This window comes from Arachis ipaensis, chromosome B3 (genome assembly GCF_059453495.1).
Source record: "Arachis ipaensis isolate K30076 ecotype BB chromosome B3, ASM5945349v1, whole genome shotgun sequence".
NCBI lineage: Eukaryota > Viridiplantae > Streptophyta > Magnoliopsida > Fabales > Fabaceae > Arachis > Arachis ipaensis.
In genome coordinates this window covers 92871768-92890576 of record NC_142438.1, presented here as the reverse complement: position 1 = coordinate 92890576, position 18809 = coordinate 92871768, and the positions used below count along the sequence as shown (strand labels likewise).

Sequence of the window (18809 nt, the reverse complement as noted above, 5' to 3'; positions counted from 1 at the left end):
ACTAAATTATACTGAAAACTATGTAAAACAATGCCAAAAAGCGTATAAATTATCCGCTCATCACACACTCTCCAGGAATTCTGCACCCTTGTAACCATGAGTTCCCCATTCTCGTTCTTCACTGTTGTAATGCTGGACTTCTTTGGGACAACTTGTACTAGACTAACCCACTCACTATCCGAGATTGGATAGATAATGTCGACTTCAAGCAATCGAGTCACTTCCTTCTTCACAACTTCTAGAATTGTTGTGTTCAACCGCCTTTGGGGTTAACGGATAGCCTTGGCTCCCTCTTCTAGAAAAATACGATGCTCACAAACTTGAGGGCTTATACCAACTATGTCCACCAAACTCCACCCAATAGCTTTATTGTTTCTTCTCAGTACATTAAGCAGTCGCTCCTCTTGTTGGGAAGTAAGCTCCTTTGCAATAATCACTGGGAGCTTTTGATTATCTTCAAGATAAGCATTATTGAGGTGAAGTGGAAGGGGCTTTAACTTCATAGTCAGCTCATGGCTTGGCACCTGATCATCTAGAACCATTGGAGGTGGCAAGGTGTCTTCAGTATACTCAGGGGGCTTCCCCACACTTGCACCTTAAACCATGTTCTTCTCATCAACTTTATCCTGGTGGACTTCGGCCACAATTTCATCAATAATATCACACTGGAAGATAGAGTGGTCTTCTGGTGGATGCTTCACAGCTTCATCAAGGTTGAAACTCACTGCTCTTCCATCAATCTCAAAGGAGTATGTACCCGAGAAGGAATCCAATTTAAACCGAGAGGTCTTCAAGAACGGCCTCCCAAGAAAGATAGATAATGGTCTTTCTGAGTCATTAGGGGGTATCTCAAGAATGTAGAAATAAATAGAAAAAATCAACCCCTTAATGGTCACCAAGACGTCTTCCACAATGCCAACTACCGAGATTATGCTCTTATCCGCCAAAACAAAACGGGCAGCCGACCTTTTCAACGGTGGAAGCTTCAAAGCATCATATACAGATAATGGCATAATGTTAACACAAGCGCATGAGTCACACATGCAATCCACAAACTGCATACCACTTATTGTGCAAGTTACCATACAAGGATCGGGATCACCATATTTCTCCGGTATAGCACCCATCGAAGCAGAAATCGAGCTACCCAAAGGAATAGTTTCTAAATCATGGATCTTTTCCTTATTCATGCACAAATCCTTCAAAAACTTAGCATACTTAGGAACTTGATGAATAGCATCAAAAAGGGGGATAGTTACCTCAACCTTTTAAAAGATATCCACCATCTTGGGATCGAGCTCCACTTGCTTTTTAGTCCTCCTAGCTAGGTGAGGAAAAGGAATGGGAATGGCTTCTTTTAAGACATTGTCTTCCTTAGAAACTCCAATCCATGGTTGAGAAACTTCTTCTTCAACTGCCTTTTGCACCTCATCCTCGTCTTCCACATCTTCTACCTCAATAACATCTTCATCTTGAGTGGCTTATCTTGAGCTTGGCTCCTCGGGACTTCTCTCTTGCAATGTAGTGCCGGACCTCAAAGTGATGGCATTGATTCCACCCTTGGGGTTGGGTAAATATTGAGAGGGAAGTGCACTAGAGCTTGAAGGTTGAGTATTGGAGGTAGAGAGTGGTTCCATACGGGATATAAGAGCTTGGAGAGTGGAGGTAAGACCGGTGAGGCTAGAGGTAAGTGAAGTTTGAAGCTCTTTTTGTCCTTGAAGAATAGAACGGAGTGTTTCATCTTGGTTGGAGTAATGCCAAGGCATCTTGGCTAGTTTTACTAGCCATTTTTTGTATGCTTTAGGTTAGTTTCATGCACTTTCTTAGGAAATAAGCAAGTATTTGGTTGAATATGCATCCACACCTTGATCCTAGCAAACATTATAAATTCTAAATAAATTCATGAGAATAATGCAAGAATTGAATGATATAATGCATGATGCATCATCTCATGATCAAAAGCAAGACTTTGATGCACTTTGTTTATTTGATTTCAGGTAAGAAGAAGCAGAGAAGAGCCACATTAGTGGCCACGTTAGTGTCGCTAACGTGGCCATTAACGTAGAGAAAGGGAAGGCTTGCAATGTTAGTGTCGAAGTTAGCACCACTAACGTCTTTCAAGGTCATTTAAGCCCACGTTAGTGGCCCCGTTAGTGCCACTAACGTGGGCACTAACATAGAAGGAAGGGGACTTTGCAACGTTAGTGGTGTTAACTTCACCACTAATGTTGGGAATGGCCAAGAAGCCCGCGTTAGTGGCCATGTTAGTGCCACTAACGTGGGCACTAATGTAAAACAAGAGGAAGTTTGCAACGTTAGTGGTGAAGTTAACACCACTAATGTCTTCGAGCCAAGGTATGCACACATTAATGGACACGTTAACACCACTAATGTGGGCTATTAATGTGGAAGAAGAGATGAATTTAACATTAATGGTGTAGTTAACACCATTAACATGATCATGGTTAGGAAAGCTACGTTAGTGGCCAGGTTAGTGCCACTAACGGTGGGGTTAACGTGACTTCAAAGAGTTTGGGGACGTTAGTGACCAAGTTAGCGTCACTAACATCTTCGAACCAGGATTTTACACTTGACGTTAACCATACTAACGGCCTGACTAACGTGATAGTTACCTTACTCAAACTCTTCTAGCAAGCTGAGCTAAGCCCACTGAGATTGTAACTGCTTCAACTATGCTTAAAGGCCCACATCCAGAGACTTGCAGAGGGAACTAAAGATCATAGAAGTAGTATATATAGGGGTAGTTTTGAACTAGAAAAAAGGAGATTGGCACCTGTGTTTCCAAGATTGTAAACACTCTGTATTTTTACTTTCTCTGTAATTCAGTTTACTTTTGAAATGCACTTTTCATTTTCAATTTCCATTCCCAGAGCTATGAACAACTAAACCCCTCTTCATTGGGTTAGGGAGCTCTGTTGTAATTCAATAGATCAATTGTAGTTTTCATTCTTCTTCATCTTTCCATTCTCTTGATTTGCTTGAAAGCTTTCGATCTTCATTCAATTGAGCAATTGTCTCGGAAGAGAAATTGCTCATACTTGGATTTCCTCTGAACCTTGGAACAGGAATGAGGAAATCATGCTAGAAATGCTTTCTCATGTTGGACTGGGTTGGGGGTTGGATGGATATGGTGACATATAATCCTACCAATACTTTGATCTAGAAAAATATGTGGTATAATCAGTGATCATACTTTATCTCTTTCCATGAGTAATTAGATCAAGGAATTGGGCAATTTTTGAAGCTTAGAGAGATTGAATTGCCAAGGAATTGGGATTCAATCACCTACGATTGCCAAGAGATCAATGAATGCATGGATTGAGGAAGAAATGAGAATGAACTTGATCCAGAGAATGCAACATATCCTAAGCCCAATGAACTCCCCCACTTCTGATCTTTCCCATTCTCTTTAGATTCTGCTGTTTACATTTAAGCTAATCAGCCCCATTCCCATTTAAGTTTCTGTAATTTACCTTTTGCACTTTATATTCTGCAATTTACTTTCTGTTATTTACATTTCTTGTTATTTACCTTTCCCACCATTTTACTTTCTGCAATTCTCAACCCAATTTTTCTTAGTTCAACTAGAATACTCCTCTAATTAAAGTTGCTCAACCAATCAATCCCTGTGGGATTCGACCTTACTCTACTGTGAGTTTTTACTTGATGACAATTCGGTGTACTTGCCGAAGGAAATTTGTAGCAATACAAATTTTCATGCATCATGGAGGAAGAAGGAGGGTAGGTAATTTGGGGGACTTGTGATTGGTTGAGTTGAGGTTCTTGAGCTTGCCTTTGGTGAGGTGGTTTGGTATCTTTAGCCTTGGTTTTGTTGTTGGTGCAGAGGGTTTTGTTGGTAGTTATTATTCCACCTTTAATTTCCACCATTGTCTCTGCCTTCTTGGTTGTAGTTGTCTCTCCATCCTTGGTTGGAATTGTCTTGGCAACCTTGATTGTAGTTACCACCTTGATTATAGTTACCGCCTTGTTGATAGTACCACTATAACAAATAAGGCCTTTGGCTAACGCCAAATTTTGTAACACCTTAAAATCGTTCTCTTAGATAGGTTAAGACAACGATTTTTTATAGTGTTATTGTTGAATTCAATTTTTCATTATTTTATAGCAACAAATTAAAACCGTTTTCTTTGACTATTTTAAAGAACGGTTTTACAACCATTACCATGATTTGTATTTAAGCAACAGTTTTTTATTGTTGTTTAAATAATTGTACAAAAGAAACGCATAAAAACCGTTGCCAAAATGCTACACTTTAAAATCGTTCAATTAGATGGTCTTAGACAACGATTTTTATAGTGTTGCTGTTGAAGTTTAATTTTTTATTACGCTATAGTAAAAAAATAAAACCATTCTCTTTGACTATTTTAAATAACGGTTTTACAACCATTACAATAATTTTCTAATATTGTTTAAATAATTATACAAATTAAATAATACCAATAAAAATAATTTCAAATAATTATATAAATAAATTGTGACTTATTTTATTTTGAACTTCTTATTTTTATAAACTAATCTTTTAAGAGTAATTAAATTAGTTTTATTAATAATATATGGAGTTAAGTTAGTTAATAATCTTATATAATTTTTATAATTGGTTATTTCATGTAATTTGAAATTAAAACTAAATAATGGAAGTGTTAGGTAATTTAATTTAAGGAATTTGTATTATGAATAAATTATGATTTATTTTATTAAATTAAACTCTTAGAGATTAATTTGTTAGAAATGATTAAATTGATTTTTATAAATACTTTAAGTTTAAGATAATTAATAGTTATGTACAATTTTTATTATAATTAATTATTTTATACAAATTGAAACTAAAGTTTTGGTAATAGCGAAATAATAAAAAATTACATCGTATAATCTAAATAATTGATATTCTTGGATTAAAAGTGTATTTTATAAAATATGACTAGTACGTTCATTTTATAATTTAAATTAAAAATAATTATTTGACGTCAATGATATATTAGTAAATAAAATTTTATATACTCCAAAAATAATCTTTACAGTATTATATTCAAATCCTAAATTGTTATTTGATCTCAAATATTTTGTAAAAATTATTATATTACTTATATAAATATATATATATATATATATATATATATATATTACCCTAATTCTAAAAATTCTTAATTTAAACCCTAGTATCCCAAATTTCTCAATTTGTGCCCTAAATCAAACACAATGTGTAAAAATTGAGTTTTTTACGAATAAAATAATTTAAATACCCAAATTAAGTTTCACAAAAGTTAGAATGATAATTTGGGGATTTAAATATGATTTTTGGACTCAGTAGGTCTTTCCGAGTCAGAAAATGTATTTTCTGTGAAAAACGGCGAACCGGCAGTTGAACCGGTCAAACCTATTTAAGTCTGCCCGGTTCTGTGCGAGAAAAAGTGAAAACAGTCGAAAATCCTAGAAACATATTAGGAATGGAAAACCGGCCGTTAGTGTTAAAGGTTTGGCCCAAAGTTGGGCCGAACGGGCTAAAAATGCTAACGGATTGGACCGGGCCCAAGTTAGGCCCAAGCCCAACTTATATAAGTCTCCTTTAATGAGCTTTCAGCTCATTTTCATTAAAGAGAGAGAGGGAGTTCGGTTATGAGAGAAGAGAGAAGAGAAGCCATGGGAGCACTATTCATCCTCCACTTTCGGGAGCCACAACTTGAGCTACGGAGCTCCGATTGACAAGCTCTTCCTTTCTATCTAAAGAAATCTGGTAAGATTTCTCTCTTCATGATCCAGTTTCTAGCTCTAAGTTCCTGCACGTTTTGGGTTTGGTTTCTTAGCAATTTTGGTGATTTTGCTTGTTTAGGTGATTAGTGCACGAAATTGTGATCATCAACAATGGCGCCAAAGACTTGGAGCTCTCAAACGTGAATCACACTTTGTCACAATTCTGCACAACTAACCAGCAAGTGCACTGGGTCGTCCAAGTAATACCTTACGTGAGTAAGGGTGGATCCCACGGAGACTGTCGGCTTGAAGCAAGCTATGGTCACCTTGTAGATCTCAGTAAGGCGAATTCAGATGGTGATGGAGAATTGATAATTAAAAGATAAATAAAACATAAAATAAAGATAGAGATACTTATGTAATTCTTTGGTTGGAATTTCAGATAAGCGTATGAAAATGCTTTGTTCCTCCTGAACCTCTGCTTTCCTATTGCCTTCTTCCAATCATTCATACTCCTTTCCATGGCAAGCTTTATGTTGGGCATCACCGTTGTCAATGGCTACTTCCCGTCCTCTCAGTAAAAACGTTCCAAATGCGCTGTCACCGTATGGCTAATCATCTGTCGGTTCTCGATCATGTCGGAATAGGATCCATTGATCCTTTTGCGTCTGTCACACGCCCCACAATCGCGAGTTTGAAGCTCGTCACAGTCATCCCTTCCCAGATCCTACTCAGAATACCACAGACAAGGTTTAGACGTTTTGGATCTCAGGAATGGCCGCCAATAATTCTAGCCTATACCACGAAGGTTTCAATCTTAGATTAGAAACCCAAGAGATACGCATTCAAGCTTGTTTGCATATAGAATGGAAGTGGTTGTCAGTCACGCGTTCATAGGTGAGAATGGTGATGAGTGTCACATAATCATCACATTCATCATGTTCTTGGGTGCGAATGAATATCTTGAAGAAGAAATAGACTTTAGTTGAATAGAAAAACAATAGTAATTGTATTAATTCATGAAGAACAGCAGAGCTCCACACCTTAATCTATGGTGTGTAGAAACTCCACCGTTGAAAATAGATAAGAACAAGAAGTCTAGGAATGGCCGTGAGGCCAGCCCCCAAACGTGAAAAGGTCTATCCAAGTATGAGTAAAAGATCAAAATACAATAGCAAAGGGTCCTATTTATAGAAAACTAGTAGCCTAGGGTTTACAGAAATCAGTAATTAATGCAGAAATCTTCTTCCGGACCCACTTGGTGTGTGCTTGGGCTGAGCATTGAAGCTTCCATGTGTAGAGACTTTTCTTGGAGTTAAACGCCAGCTTTTGTGCCAGTTTGGGCGTTTAACTCCAGCTTTTGTGCCAGTTTTGGAGTTAAACGCCAGAATTCTTGAGCTGACTTGGAACGCCGGTTTGGGCCATCAAATATCGGGCAAAGTATAGACTATTATATATTGCTGGAAAGCCCAGGATGTCTACTTTCCAACGCAATTGAGAGCACGCCAATTGAGCTTCTGTGGCTCCAGAAAATCCACTTCGAGTGTAGGGAGGTCAGAATCCAATAGCATCTGCAGTCCTTTTTCAGCCTCTGAATCAGATTTTTGCTCAGGTCCCTCAATTTCAGCCAAAAAATACCTGAAATCACAGAAAAACACACAAACTCATAGTAAAGTCTAGAAGAGTGATTTTTATTTAAAAACTAATAAAAATATAATAAAAACTCATTAAAATATACTAAAAATATACTAAAAACAATGCCAAAAAGCGTATAAATTATCCGCTCATCACAACACCAAACTTAAATTGTTGCTTGTCCCCAAGAAACTAAAAATCAAATAGGATAAAAAGAAGAGAATATACAATGAATTCCAAAAACATCTATGAAGATCACTATTAATTAGATGAGCGGGGCTTTTAGCTCTTTGCTTCTGAACGGTTTTGGCATCTCACTTTATTCCTTGAAGTTCAGAATGATTGGCATCTATAGGAACTCAGAATCCAGATAGTGTTATTGATTCTCCTAGTTAAGTATGTTGATTCTTGAACAAAGCTACTTTATGAGTCTTGGCCGTGGCCCAAAGTACTTTGTTTTCCAGTATTACCATCGGATACATAAATGCCACAAACACATAACTGGGTGAACCTTTTCAGATTGTGACTTAGCTTTGCTAGAGTCCCCAATTAGAGGTGTCCAAGGTTCTTAAGCACACTCTTCTTTTTGCTTTGGACCTCGACTTTAACCGCTCAGTCTCAAGTTTTCACTTGACACCTTCACGCCACAAGCACATGGTTAGGGACAGCTTGGTTTAGCCGCTTAGGCCAATATTTTATTCCTGTGGGCCCTCCTATCCACTGATGCTCAAAGCCTTGGATCCTTTTTATCACCCTTGCCTTTTGGTTTAAAGGGGTATTGGCTTTTTCTGCTTGCTTTTCTTTTCTTTTCTTTTTTTTTTTCTGCAAGCTTTTCACTACTTTTTCTTGCTTCAAGAATCAATTTTATGATTTTTCAGATCATCAAATAACATTTCTCCTTTTCCCATCATTCTTTCAAGAGCCAACAATTTTAACATTCATAAACAATCAAATTCAAAAATATGCACTGTTCAAGCATTCATTCAGAAAGACAATAGTCTTGCCACCACATCAAAATAATTAAACTGTTTTAAAATTCGAAATTCATGCACTTCTTTTTCTTTTTCAATTAAAAACATTTTTCATTTAAGAAAGGTGATAGATTCATTTTCATAGCTTCAAGGCATAGACACTAAGACACTAATGATCATGTAATAAAGACACAAACATAAACATAAAGCACAATTTTCAAAAGACAGAAAATAAAGAACAAGGAAATTAAAGAACGGGTCCACCTTAGTGATGGCGGCTTGTTCTTCCTCTTGAAGATCTTATGGAGTGCTTGAGCTCCTCAATGTCTCTTTCTTGCCTTTGTTGCTCCTCTCTCATGGTTCTTTGGTCTTCTCTAATTTCATGGAGGAGGATAGAATGCTCTTGGTGCTCCACCCTTAGTTGTCCCATGTTGGAACTTAATTCTCCTAGGGAGGTGTTGATTTGCTCCCAATAGTTTTGTGGAGGAAATTGCATCCCTTGAGGCATCTCAGGGATTTCATGATGAGGAAATTCCTCATGCTCTTGGTGAGGTTCTCTCACTTGCTCCATCCTTTTCTTAGTGATGGGCTTGTCCTCATCAATGAGGATGTCTTCCTCTATGTCAATTCTAGCTGAATTGCAGAGGTGACAAATGAGATGAGGGAAGGCTAACCTTGCCAGAGTGGAGGACTTGTCTGCCACCTTGTAGAGTTATTGGGATATAACCTCATGAACTTCTACTTCCTCTCTAATCATGATGCTATGAATCATGATAGCCCGGTCTATAGTAACTTCAGATCGGTTGCTAGTAGGAATGATTGAGCGTTGGATGAACTCCAACCATCCCCTAGTCATGGGCTTGAGGTCATGCCTTCTTAGTTGAACCAGCTTCCCTCTTGAATCTCTCTTCCATTGAGCGCCCTCTTCACATATGTCCGTGAGGACTTGGTCCAACCTTTGATCAAAGTTGACCCTTCTAGTGTAGGGGTGTGCATCTCCTTGCATCATGGGCAAGTTGAATGCCAACCTTACATTTTCCGGACTAAAATCCAAGTATTTCTCTCGGACCATTGTAAGCCAATTCTTGGGGTCCGGGTTCACACTTTGATCATGGTTCTTGGTGATCCATGCATTGGCATAGAACTCTTGAACCATTAAGATTCCGACTTGTTGAATGGGGTTGGTGAGAACTTCCCAACCTCTTCTTCGAATCTCATGTCGGATCTCCGGATATTCGCCCTTTTTGAGCTTAAAAGGGACCTCGGGGAACCTTCTTCTTGGCCACAACTTCATAGAAGTGGTCTTGATGGACCCTTGAGAGGAATCTCTCCATCTTCCATGACTCGGAGGTGGAAGCTTTTGCCTTCCCTTTCCTATTTCTAGAGGTTTCTCCAGTCTTTGGTGCCATTAATGGTTATGGAAAAACAAAAGAAGCTTTAGCTTTTACCATACCAAACTTAGAAGGTTGCTCGTCCTCGAGCAAAAGAAGAAAGAAGAGAGTAGAAGAAGAAGAAATAGAGGAGATGGAGGGGGCTTTGTGTTTCGGCCAAGGGAGATGGGTAGTGTTTAGGTTGTGTGAAAATGAAGGAGTAAAGATAGATTTATATAGGAGTGGAGATGGGGGTTTGGGTTCGGCCATATAGGGTGGGTTTGGGTGGTAAAGTGGTTTGAATTTGAATGGTGAGGTAGGTAGAGTGATATGAAGGATGGATGTGAATGGTGAAGAGAATGGTGGGATTTGATAGGTGAGGGTTTTTTGGGGAAGAGATATTGAGGTGATTGGTGAATGGGTGAAGAAGAGAGAGAGAGGTGGGGTAGGTGGGGATCCTGTGGGGTCCACAGATCCTGAGGTGTCAAGGATTTCTCATCCCTGCACCATGTGGCGTGCAAAACGCCTCTTGCTTCCAATCCTGGTGTTAAACGCCAGGCTGCTGCCCATTTCTGGCGTTTAACGCCAGCTTCTTGCCCATTCCTGGCGTTAAACGCCAGTCTGGTGCTCATTTCTGGCGTTAAACGCCCAGAATGGTGCCAGAATGGGCATTTAACGCTCATTCTGCTACCCTTACTGGCGTTTAAACGCCAGTAAGTTTCTCCTCCAGGATGTTCTGTTTTTCATTCTGTTGTTCCTTCTGTTTTTGCTTTTTCAATTGTTTTTGTAACTTCTCATGATCATCAACCTACAGAAAACATAAAATAACAAAAGAAAATAGAAATTTAACATAGATAAGTAAAGATTGGGTTGCCTCCCAACAAGCGCTTCTTTAATGTCAATAGCTTGACAGTGGACTCTCATGGAGCCTTACAGATGTTTAGAGCAATGTTAGAACCTCCCAACACCAAACTTAGAGTTTGAGTGTGGGGGTTCAACACCAAACTTAAAGTTTGGTTGTGGCCTCCCAACACCAAACTTTAGAGTTTGACTGTGGGGGCTCTGTTTGACTCTGTATTGAGAGAAGTTCTTCATGCTTCCTCTCCATGGTGACAGAGGGATATCCTTGAGCTTTAAACACAAGGGAGTTTTCATTCACTTGAATGATCAACTCTCCTCTATCAACATCAATCACAGCTTTTGCTGTGGCTAGGAAGGGTCTGCCAAGGATGATGGATTCATCCATACACTTCCTAGTCTCTAGGATTATGAAATCAGCAAGGATGTAATGGCCTTCAACCTTTACCAAGACATCCTCTACAAGTCTATAAGCTTATTTTCTTGAATTGTCTGCCATCTTTAATGAGATTCTTGCAGCTTGTACCTCAAGAATTCCTAGCTTCTCCATTACAGAGAGAGGCATGAGGTTTATGCTTGACCCTAGGTCACAAAGAGCCTTCTCAAAGGTCATGGTGCCTATGGTACAAGGGATTGAGAATTTTCCAGGGTCTTGTCTCTTCAGAGGTAATTTCTGCGTAGTCAAGTCATCCAGTTCTTTGATGAGCGATGGAGGTTCATCCTCCCAAGTCTCATTACCAAATAACTTGTCATTTAGCTTCATGATTGCTCCAAGGTACTTAGCAACTTGCTCTTTAGTAACATCTTCATCCTCTTCAGAGGAAGAATACTCATCAGAGCTCATGAATGGCAGAAGTAAATTCAATGGAATCTTTATGGTCTCAGTGTGAGCCTCAGATTCCCATGGTTCCTCTTTAGGGAACTCCATGGAGGTCAGTGGACGTCCATTGAGGTCTTCCTCAGTGGAGATCACTGCCTCTTCCTCCTCTCCAGGTTCGGCCGTGTGGGTTGTGGTTATGGCCTTGCACTCTCTTTTTGGATTCTCTTCTATGTTGCTTGGGAGAGTACTAGGAGGGAGTTCAGTAATTTTCTTACTCAGTTGACCCACTTGTGCCTCCAAATTTCTAATGGAGGACCTTGTTTCAGTCATGAAACTTTGAGTGGTTTTGATTAAATCAGAGACAATGGTTGCTAAGTCAGAGTGGCTTTGCTTAGAATTCTCTGTCTGTTGCTGAGAAGATGATGGAAAAGGCTTGCTATTGCTAAACCTGTTTCTTCCACCATTATTGTTGTTGAAACCTTGTTGGGGTCTCTGTTGATCCTTCCATGAGAGATTTGGATGATTTCTCCACGAAGGATTATAGGTGTTTCCATAGGGTTCTCCCAGGTAATTCACCTCTTCCATTACTGGGTTCTCAGGATCATAAGCTTCTTCTTCAGAGGAAGCTTCCTTAGTATTGCCTGTTGCTACTTGCATTCCAGACAGACTCTGAGAAATCATATTAACTTGTTGGGTCAATATTTTATTCTGAGCCAATATGGCATTCAGAGTATCAATCTCAAGAACTCCTTTCTTCTGAGCTATCCCATTATTCACAGGATTTCTTTCAGAAGTGTACATGAATTGGTTATTTGCAACCATTTCAATGAGTTCCTGAGCTTCTGCAGGTGTCTTCTTCAGATGAAGAGATCCTCCAGCAGAGCTATCCAATAACATCTTGGATAGTTCAGACAGACCATCATAGAAAATACCTATGATACTCCATTTAGAAAGCATGTCAGAAGGACATCTTCTGATCAATTGCTTGTATCTTTCCCATGCTTCATAGAGGGATTATCCTTCCTTCTGTCTGAAGGTTTGGACTTCCACTCTAAGCTTGCTCAATTTTTGAAGTGGAAAGAACTTTGCCAAGAAGGCATTAACTAGCTTTTTCTAAGAGTTCAGGCTTTCTTTAGGTTGTGAATCCAACCATGTCCTAGCTCTGTCTCTTACAGCAAAAGGAAAAAGCATAAGTTTGTAGACTTCAGGGTCAACCCCATTGGTCTTGACAATGTCACAGATTTGCAAGAATTCAGCTAAGAACTGATGAGGATCTTCCAATGAAAGTCCATGAAACTTGCAATTCTGTTGCATTAGAGAAACTAATTGAGGCTTAAGCTTAAAGTTGTTTGCTCCAATGGCAGGGATTGAGATGCTTCTCCCATAGAAGTCGGGAGTAGGTGCAGTAAAGTCACCAAGCACCTTCCTTGCATTGTTGGCATTGTTGTTTTCGGCTGCCATGGTTTCTTCTTCCTTGAAAAGCTCTGTTAGACCCTCTAAAGAGAATTGTTCTTTAGCTTCTCTTAGCTTTCTCTTCAAGGTCCTTTCAGGTTCAGGATCAGCTTGAACAAGTATGCTTTTATCTTCGGTCCTGCTCATATGAAAGAGAAGAGAACAAGAAAGTAGGGAATCCTCTATGTCACAGTATAGAGATTCCTTGAGGTGTCAGAGGAAAAGAAGAATAGAAGGAGGAGGTGGACAGAAGAGAATTCGAACATACAAAGAAGGAGGGAGTTCGAATTGTACCTTGAGGAGGAGTGTTAGTCCTTTAAATAGAAGGATGTGAGAAGAGGGGAAGAATTTTCGAAAATTAAAGTAAAAGATTTTGAAATAATTAAAAGAAATTTTGAAAATTTGATTGATATTTTCGAAAATTAAGATTGGGAAAGAAATTAAGTGATTTTTGAAAAAGATTTTGAAATTAGAAATCAAAAAGATATGATTGAGAGTTAATTTTGAAAAAGATGTGATTGAAAAGATATGATTGAGAAGATATGATTGAAGATCAAACTAAAAAGAGAAAGTTTTAAAATTAAAGTTTGATCCTTTCTTAATAGGCAAGTAACAACTTGAAAATTTTTGAAGTAAATCATTAATTTTCGAAAATAGTAATAAATAAAAAAAATAGAAAGAAATTGATTTTGAAGAGATATGATTGAAAAAAAATATGATTTGAAAAAGATTTGATTTTGAAAAATTATGAAGATTTGAAAAAATTTGAATTAAAAACAAAATCTTCCCTCTAGTGTCATCCTGGCATTAAACGCCCAGAATGGCATCCATTCTGGCGTTTAACGCCCAAAATCCTACCTTTTTGGGCGTTAAACGCCCAGCCAGGTACCCTGGCTGGCGTTTAAACGCTAGTTTTCCTTCTTCACTGGGCGTTTTGAACGCCCAGCTTTTTTTGTTTGATTCCTCTGCTGAATGTTCTGAATCTTCAATTTTCTGTATTATTGACTTGAAAAGACACAATTTTGAAAATATTTTTGGATTTTTAATGATGAGAAACAATAAAAATTGCAACTAAGATCAAATAAACAATGCATGCAAGACACCAAACTTAAATATTTTCATATAAGAGACACTAACAAATTGAGAATGCATATGAGAAACAACAAAACACACAAAACAAGAGAATTTAAAGATCAGAGCAATGAAATCATCAAGAACAACTTGAAGATTAATGAAGAACATATTGCATATTTTCAAAAAATGCAAGAAGAATGCAATTGACACCAAACTTAAACATTGATACTAGACTCAAACAAGAAACATAAAATATTTTTGATTTTTATGATTTTATAAATTTTTTTTTTGTGATTTTCAAAACTTATATGGAAAAGAAAATAAAGAGAATCAAAACTTTTAATAAGAATTCCAGGAATCATGCAATGTTAGTCTAAAGCTTCAGTCTAAAAAGATTAGACATGTTTGGCCAGGCGTCAGCAGGACATTACATTCAGCAGCTAAATTGATGAGAATCAACCAGCTTTTGTGATGATAAGAACATCACCTTGAAACTCTAGAATTCATTCTTAAAAATTCTGAAAAGTACCTAATCTAAGCAACAAGATGAACCGTCAGTTGTTCAAACTCGAACAATCCCCGACAACGGCGCCAAAAACTTGGTGCACGAAATTGTGATCATCAACAATGGCGCCAAAGACTTGGAGCTCTCAAACGTGAATCACACTTTGTCACAATTCCGCACAACTAACCAGCAAGTGCACTAGATCGTCCAAGTAATACCTTACGTGAGTAAGGGTCGATCCCACAGAGACTATCGGCTTGAAGAAAGCAATGGTCACCTTGTAGATCTCAGTCAGGCGAATTTAGATGGTGATGGAGAATTGATAATTAAAAGATAAATAAAACATAAAATAAGGATAGAGATACTTATGTAGTTCTTTGGTTGGAATTTCAGATAAGCGTATGAAGATGCTTTGTTCCTCCTGAACCTCTGCTTTCCTATTGCCTTCTTCCAATCATTCATACTTCTTTCCATGGAAAGCTTTATGTTGGGCATCACCATTGTCAATGGCTACTTCCTGTCCTTTTAGTGAAAACATTCCAAATGCGCTGTCACCGCACGGCTAATCATCTGTCGGTTCTCGATCATGTCGAAATAGGATCCATTAATCCTTTTGCGTCTGTCACACGCCCCATAATCACGAGTTTGAAGCTCGTCACAGTCATCCCTTCCTAGATCCTACTCAGAATACCACAGACAAGGTTTAGACGTTCCGGATCTCAGGAATGGCCGCCAATAATTCTAGCCTATACCACGAAGGTTCCAATGTTAGATTAGAAACCCAAGAGATACGCCTTCAAGCTTGTTTGCATATAGAATAGAAGTGGTTGTCAGTCACGCGTTCATAGGTGACAATGGTGATGAGTGTCATATACTCATCACATTCATCATGTTCTTGGGTGCGAATGAATATCTTGGAGAAGAAATAGACTTGAGTTGAATAGAAAAACAATAGTAATTGTATTAATTCATGAAGAACAGCAGAGCTCCCACACCTTAATCTATGGTGCGTAGAAACTCCACCGTTGAAAATACATAAGAACAAGAAGTCTAGGCATGGCCGTGAGGCCAGCCCCCAAACGTGAAAAGGTCTATCCAAGTATGAGTAAAAGATCAAAATACAATAGCAAAGGGTCCTATTTATAGAAAACTAGTAGCCTAGGGTTTACAGAAATCAGTAATTAATGCAGAAATCTTCTTCCGAGCCCACTTGGTGTGTGCTTGGGCTGAGAATTGAAGCTTCCATGTGTAGAGACTTTTCTTGGAGTTAAACGCTAGCTTTTGTGCCAGTTTGGGCGTTTAACTCCAGCTTTTGTGCCAGTTTTGGAGTTAAACGCCATAATTCTTGAGCTGACTTGGAACGCCAGTTTGGGCCATCAAATCTTGGGCAAAGTATAGACTATTATATATTGCTGGAAAGCCCAGGATGTCTGCTTTCCAACGCAATTGAGAGCGCGCCAATTAGGCTTCTGTAGCTCCAGAAAATCCACTTCGAGTACAGGGAGGTCAGAATCTAACAGCATCTGCAGTCCTTTTTTTCAGCCTCTGAATCAGATTTTTGCTCAGGTCCCTCAATTTCAGCCAAAAAATACCTAAAATCACAGAAAAATACACAAACTCATAGTAAAGTCCAGAAGAGTGATTTTTATTTAAAAACTAATAAAAATATAATAAAAACTAATTAAAATATACTAAAAACATACTAAAAACAATGCCAAAAAGCGTATAATTATCCGCTCATCAATGATCTCTAGTAGCGGGTAATTATTAGATTTTACCCCTAATCTTGTTGGGTAAGGTAAGGTTTCACTAAACCCTTGTGTTTAGTTATTTTATATATCTTAGGTTTTGATTTTAGTGATATATGTGTTGTTAGTTTGAGCTTTGGTGTTTGTTGGAGTTGTTTGAGGCTTTGCATCAAGTTTGGTGGTTTCGTTTTGGTGTTTGGAGCGTTTAGGAATCGGCCAAGGTATGGTTTCAGTTTTCTTTATGTAATATGTAATGTTTCTGGACACTTAGGCTAGTTGACCTTAAGATAGGATTGAATTAAATACATGGTGGATTGAATTATGTAAGTGACATGTGAATTGTGTTGATAATTTTATGAGTTGTGTATGTTAGAGTTTGATTATGATGTTGATGAGAAAAATTGATGATTGGGGTTGTTGATGGGTATTGATTGATGTTGTGGTGGTGTTGTGTGGAAGGAGTTAGAATAATAATGATAATGATTATATGATTTGATGATGATTATTGGTATTTTAATTATTATGAAGGTTGATAATGAATGTGAGACTTATTGTTGTTGATGAAGGTTTGTGATATGGTTGATGATTATGAATGCCTATTGATGTTGTTGGTAAGTGGAGATGATTGTTTAAGAGTTGATAAATTGAGATATTGAATGATGAGATTTGTTATGGTTGTTGAGAATTGGAATGGTTGTATTAAGGAAATTGGATGTGATGATAGATTGAATTTAGAGTTGGAAGAGGTGAGTATTAAATGGTTTATATGATTGAATGGTTGAAGTGGTTGATAAATATTTGGTATGGACCTTGATGTTGTTTTGTTATTGTTTGGGGTATGATTAGTTTGGCTTGAATTGTGAATTTTGGTGAAGTTGAGGATTTGTGATTTTTGGTAAAAATGGATTTTTTTGTTAACTTTGACGGATCATAACTTGAGCCTCTGTTTTTGAAATTTATTGAAATTTGATTTAAATTAAAGTTCATTAAAAACTCTTCAAATCTATAATAAGTTTGTACAATTTGGATTTTTGTGGAGGAAGTTATGATCATTCAAACTTTGGTGTCAAAATTTGAAATTCTGCAGAGTTGCAGAATTTTATGATTTTTGATATGTGCGCACGCACAACCCTGCAAAAATTTCATTCTATGCAGATGCACAGACCTGTGCATACGCACAGGCAGGTAAAGGCTTACTGCTTGCTGCGTTAGCACAGCTTGTGCGGGCGCACATCAATTAAGAATTGCAACCTGTGCGGACGCACAGCCTTGTGCGCACGCACAAGTCGGGAGAGGTCGTCTGTTAGGAGCGCTAGCACACCCCGTGCGAGTAAACAGACCTTACAAGTTTTTATACCTGTGCGTACGCACACTCCTATGCGTACGCACACTTTCAAAATTTCCTGGGCATGCGCAGGCACACCCTGTGCGAACGCACATGCCCTGTTTCTCAAATTTCATTTGTTTTCAACTATTCTTCCTTCCCAACAAGGTTGTAAGCTTCTGTGACACCATTTTAAGACTCTTGGGCTTATTTTAGGGTAATAGAACATGGAAAAGGTCCTAGGAGGTCTGAGTTGGTAGTATTTTGGAAAGTTAGAGAATGGAGGCTTAGGTTTCTGGTGTAGTGAGGATGGGTTTGGTAGAGTGAGAATGAAGGAGGGTATATGAATTGAGAGATTGACAAACTAGTGAGTTCAGAACGAAAAGTTATGAATTGATGACAGTTGTTATGAGATGAGGACTTGGAAAAAATGAATATGGTTAATGGAATGAGTATGAGTGGAAGTGTGCTATGAGCAGTGACCTATGTGATTATGATATGTATTGTTCTCTGTCGTAGGGGCTGTGACAATCTCTCTCCTACATTCGGATGTGAGGGTTGAAGCTGGGCTTCTCACTCATATTTCTCGCAACCAGAGAAAGGTGGTAGGGCACGCTCCCTCGGAATATTTCCCTCTGAAAGGAGAAGGTAGTAGGGCACTTATCCCTCGGAACTATTCTTCCTGAAAGTGCGACTTCTCTCTGATTGCAAGGTGGTAGGGCACTAACCCACGGAATCATGCGACAACCAGAAGAAGGTGGTAGGACACGCTCCCTCGAAATATTTCCCTCTGAAAGGAGAAGGTGGTAGGGCACTCATCCCTCGGAATTATTCCTCCTTATGCGCAATAGATAGACTAATCCGGGAGTTGTCGACCAGATTTTCAGTCGGGTTTGGCGATAACCGACATGTGATATCACAGCCAATAGGGCAGACATTCATCATATGCATCTTCTATATGCTTGCTTGCTTTGTTTACTTGAGTTTGCCTAATTGTATAACATGCCTACTTGCTTCTTGAATTACTTGTATATATATGAATACTACCTGTGATTTCCTTGTCTGCATTATCTGTGTTTGTTTGATGTTGAGGATGTTAGGTAGGCGATGGCGATGGGATCGCACGGAGGTTAGGTTGGCGATGGCTGTGAGATACAGCGGTGCGATTAGTATTAGTTAGAATTCCCCTAAGTTTAGATAACCTGGTTTTTAGGGTTTAAGTTCCTAATTTATTTATATTATTCTAAGCTTGAATATCCGTATGTGATGTGAAGTCCTAAGATTGCCTTCGGCGTCCCAGAGTCTTACATCTTACATCATTG

At 38.4% G+C, this 18809-nt stretch overlaps 1 protein-coding gene and 1 non-coding gene across 2 annotated transcripts; one reads left to right on the top strand and one right to left on the bottom strand.

Moving 5' to 3' along the window:
* Nucleotides 1-596: 596 nt before the first annotated feature.
* Nucleotides 597-1127, bottom strand: LOC148571590 (uncharacterized). Its single transcript, XM_088507291.1, has one exon. The coding sequence runs from the start codon at nt 1125-1127 to the stop codon at nt 597-599; it is 531 nt and encodes a 176-aa protein (XP_088363417.1).
* An 11208-nt stretch (nt 1128-12335) lies between these two features.
* On the top strand, nt 12336-12443 carry LOC148571589 (small nucleolar RNA R71). The gene has a single exon (XR_015908728.1). It is a non-coding gene; the product is annotated as a small nucleolar RNA R71 (small nucleolar RNA).
* The last annotated feature ends 6366 nt before the right edge of the window (nt 12444-18809 follow it).

Excerpts from the sequence above, each read along its gene's own strand:
- LOC148571590 (XM_088507291.1), bottom strand. The coding sequence starts at position 1,127 with ATGGGTGCTATACCGGAGAAATATGGTGATCCCGATCCTTGTATGGTA.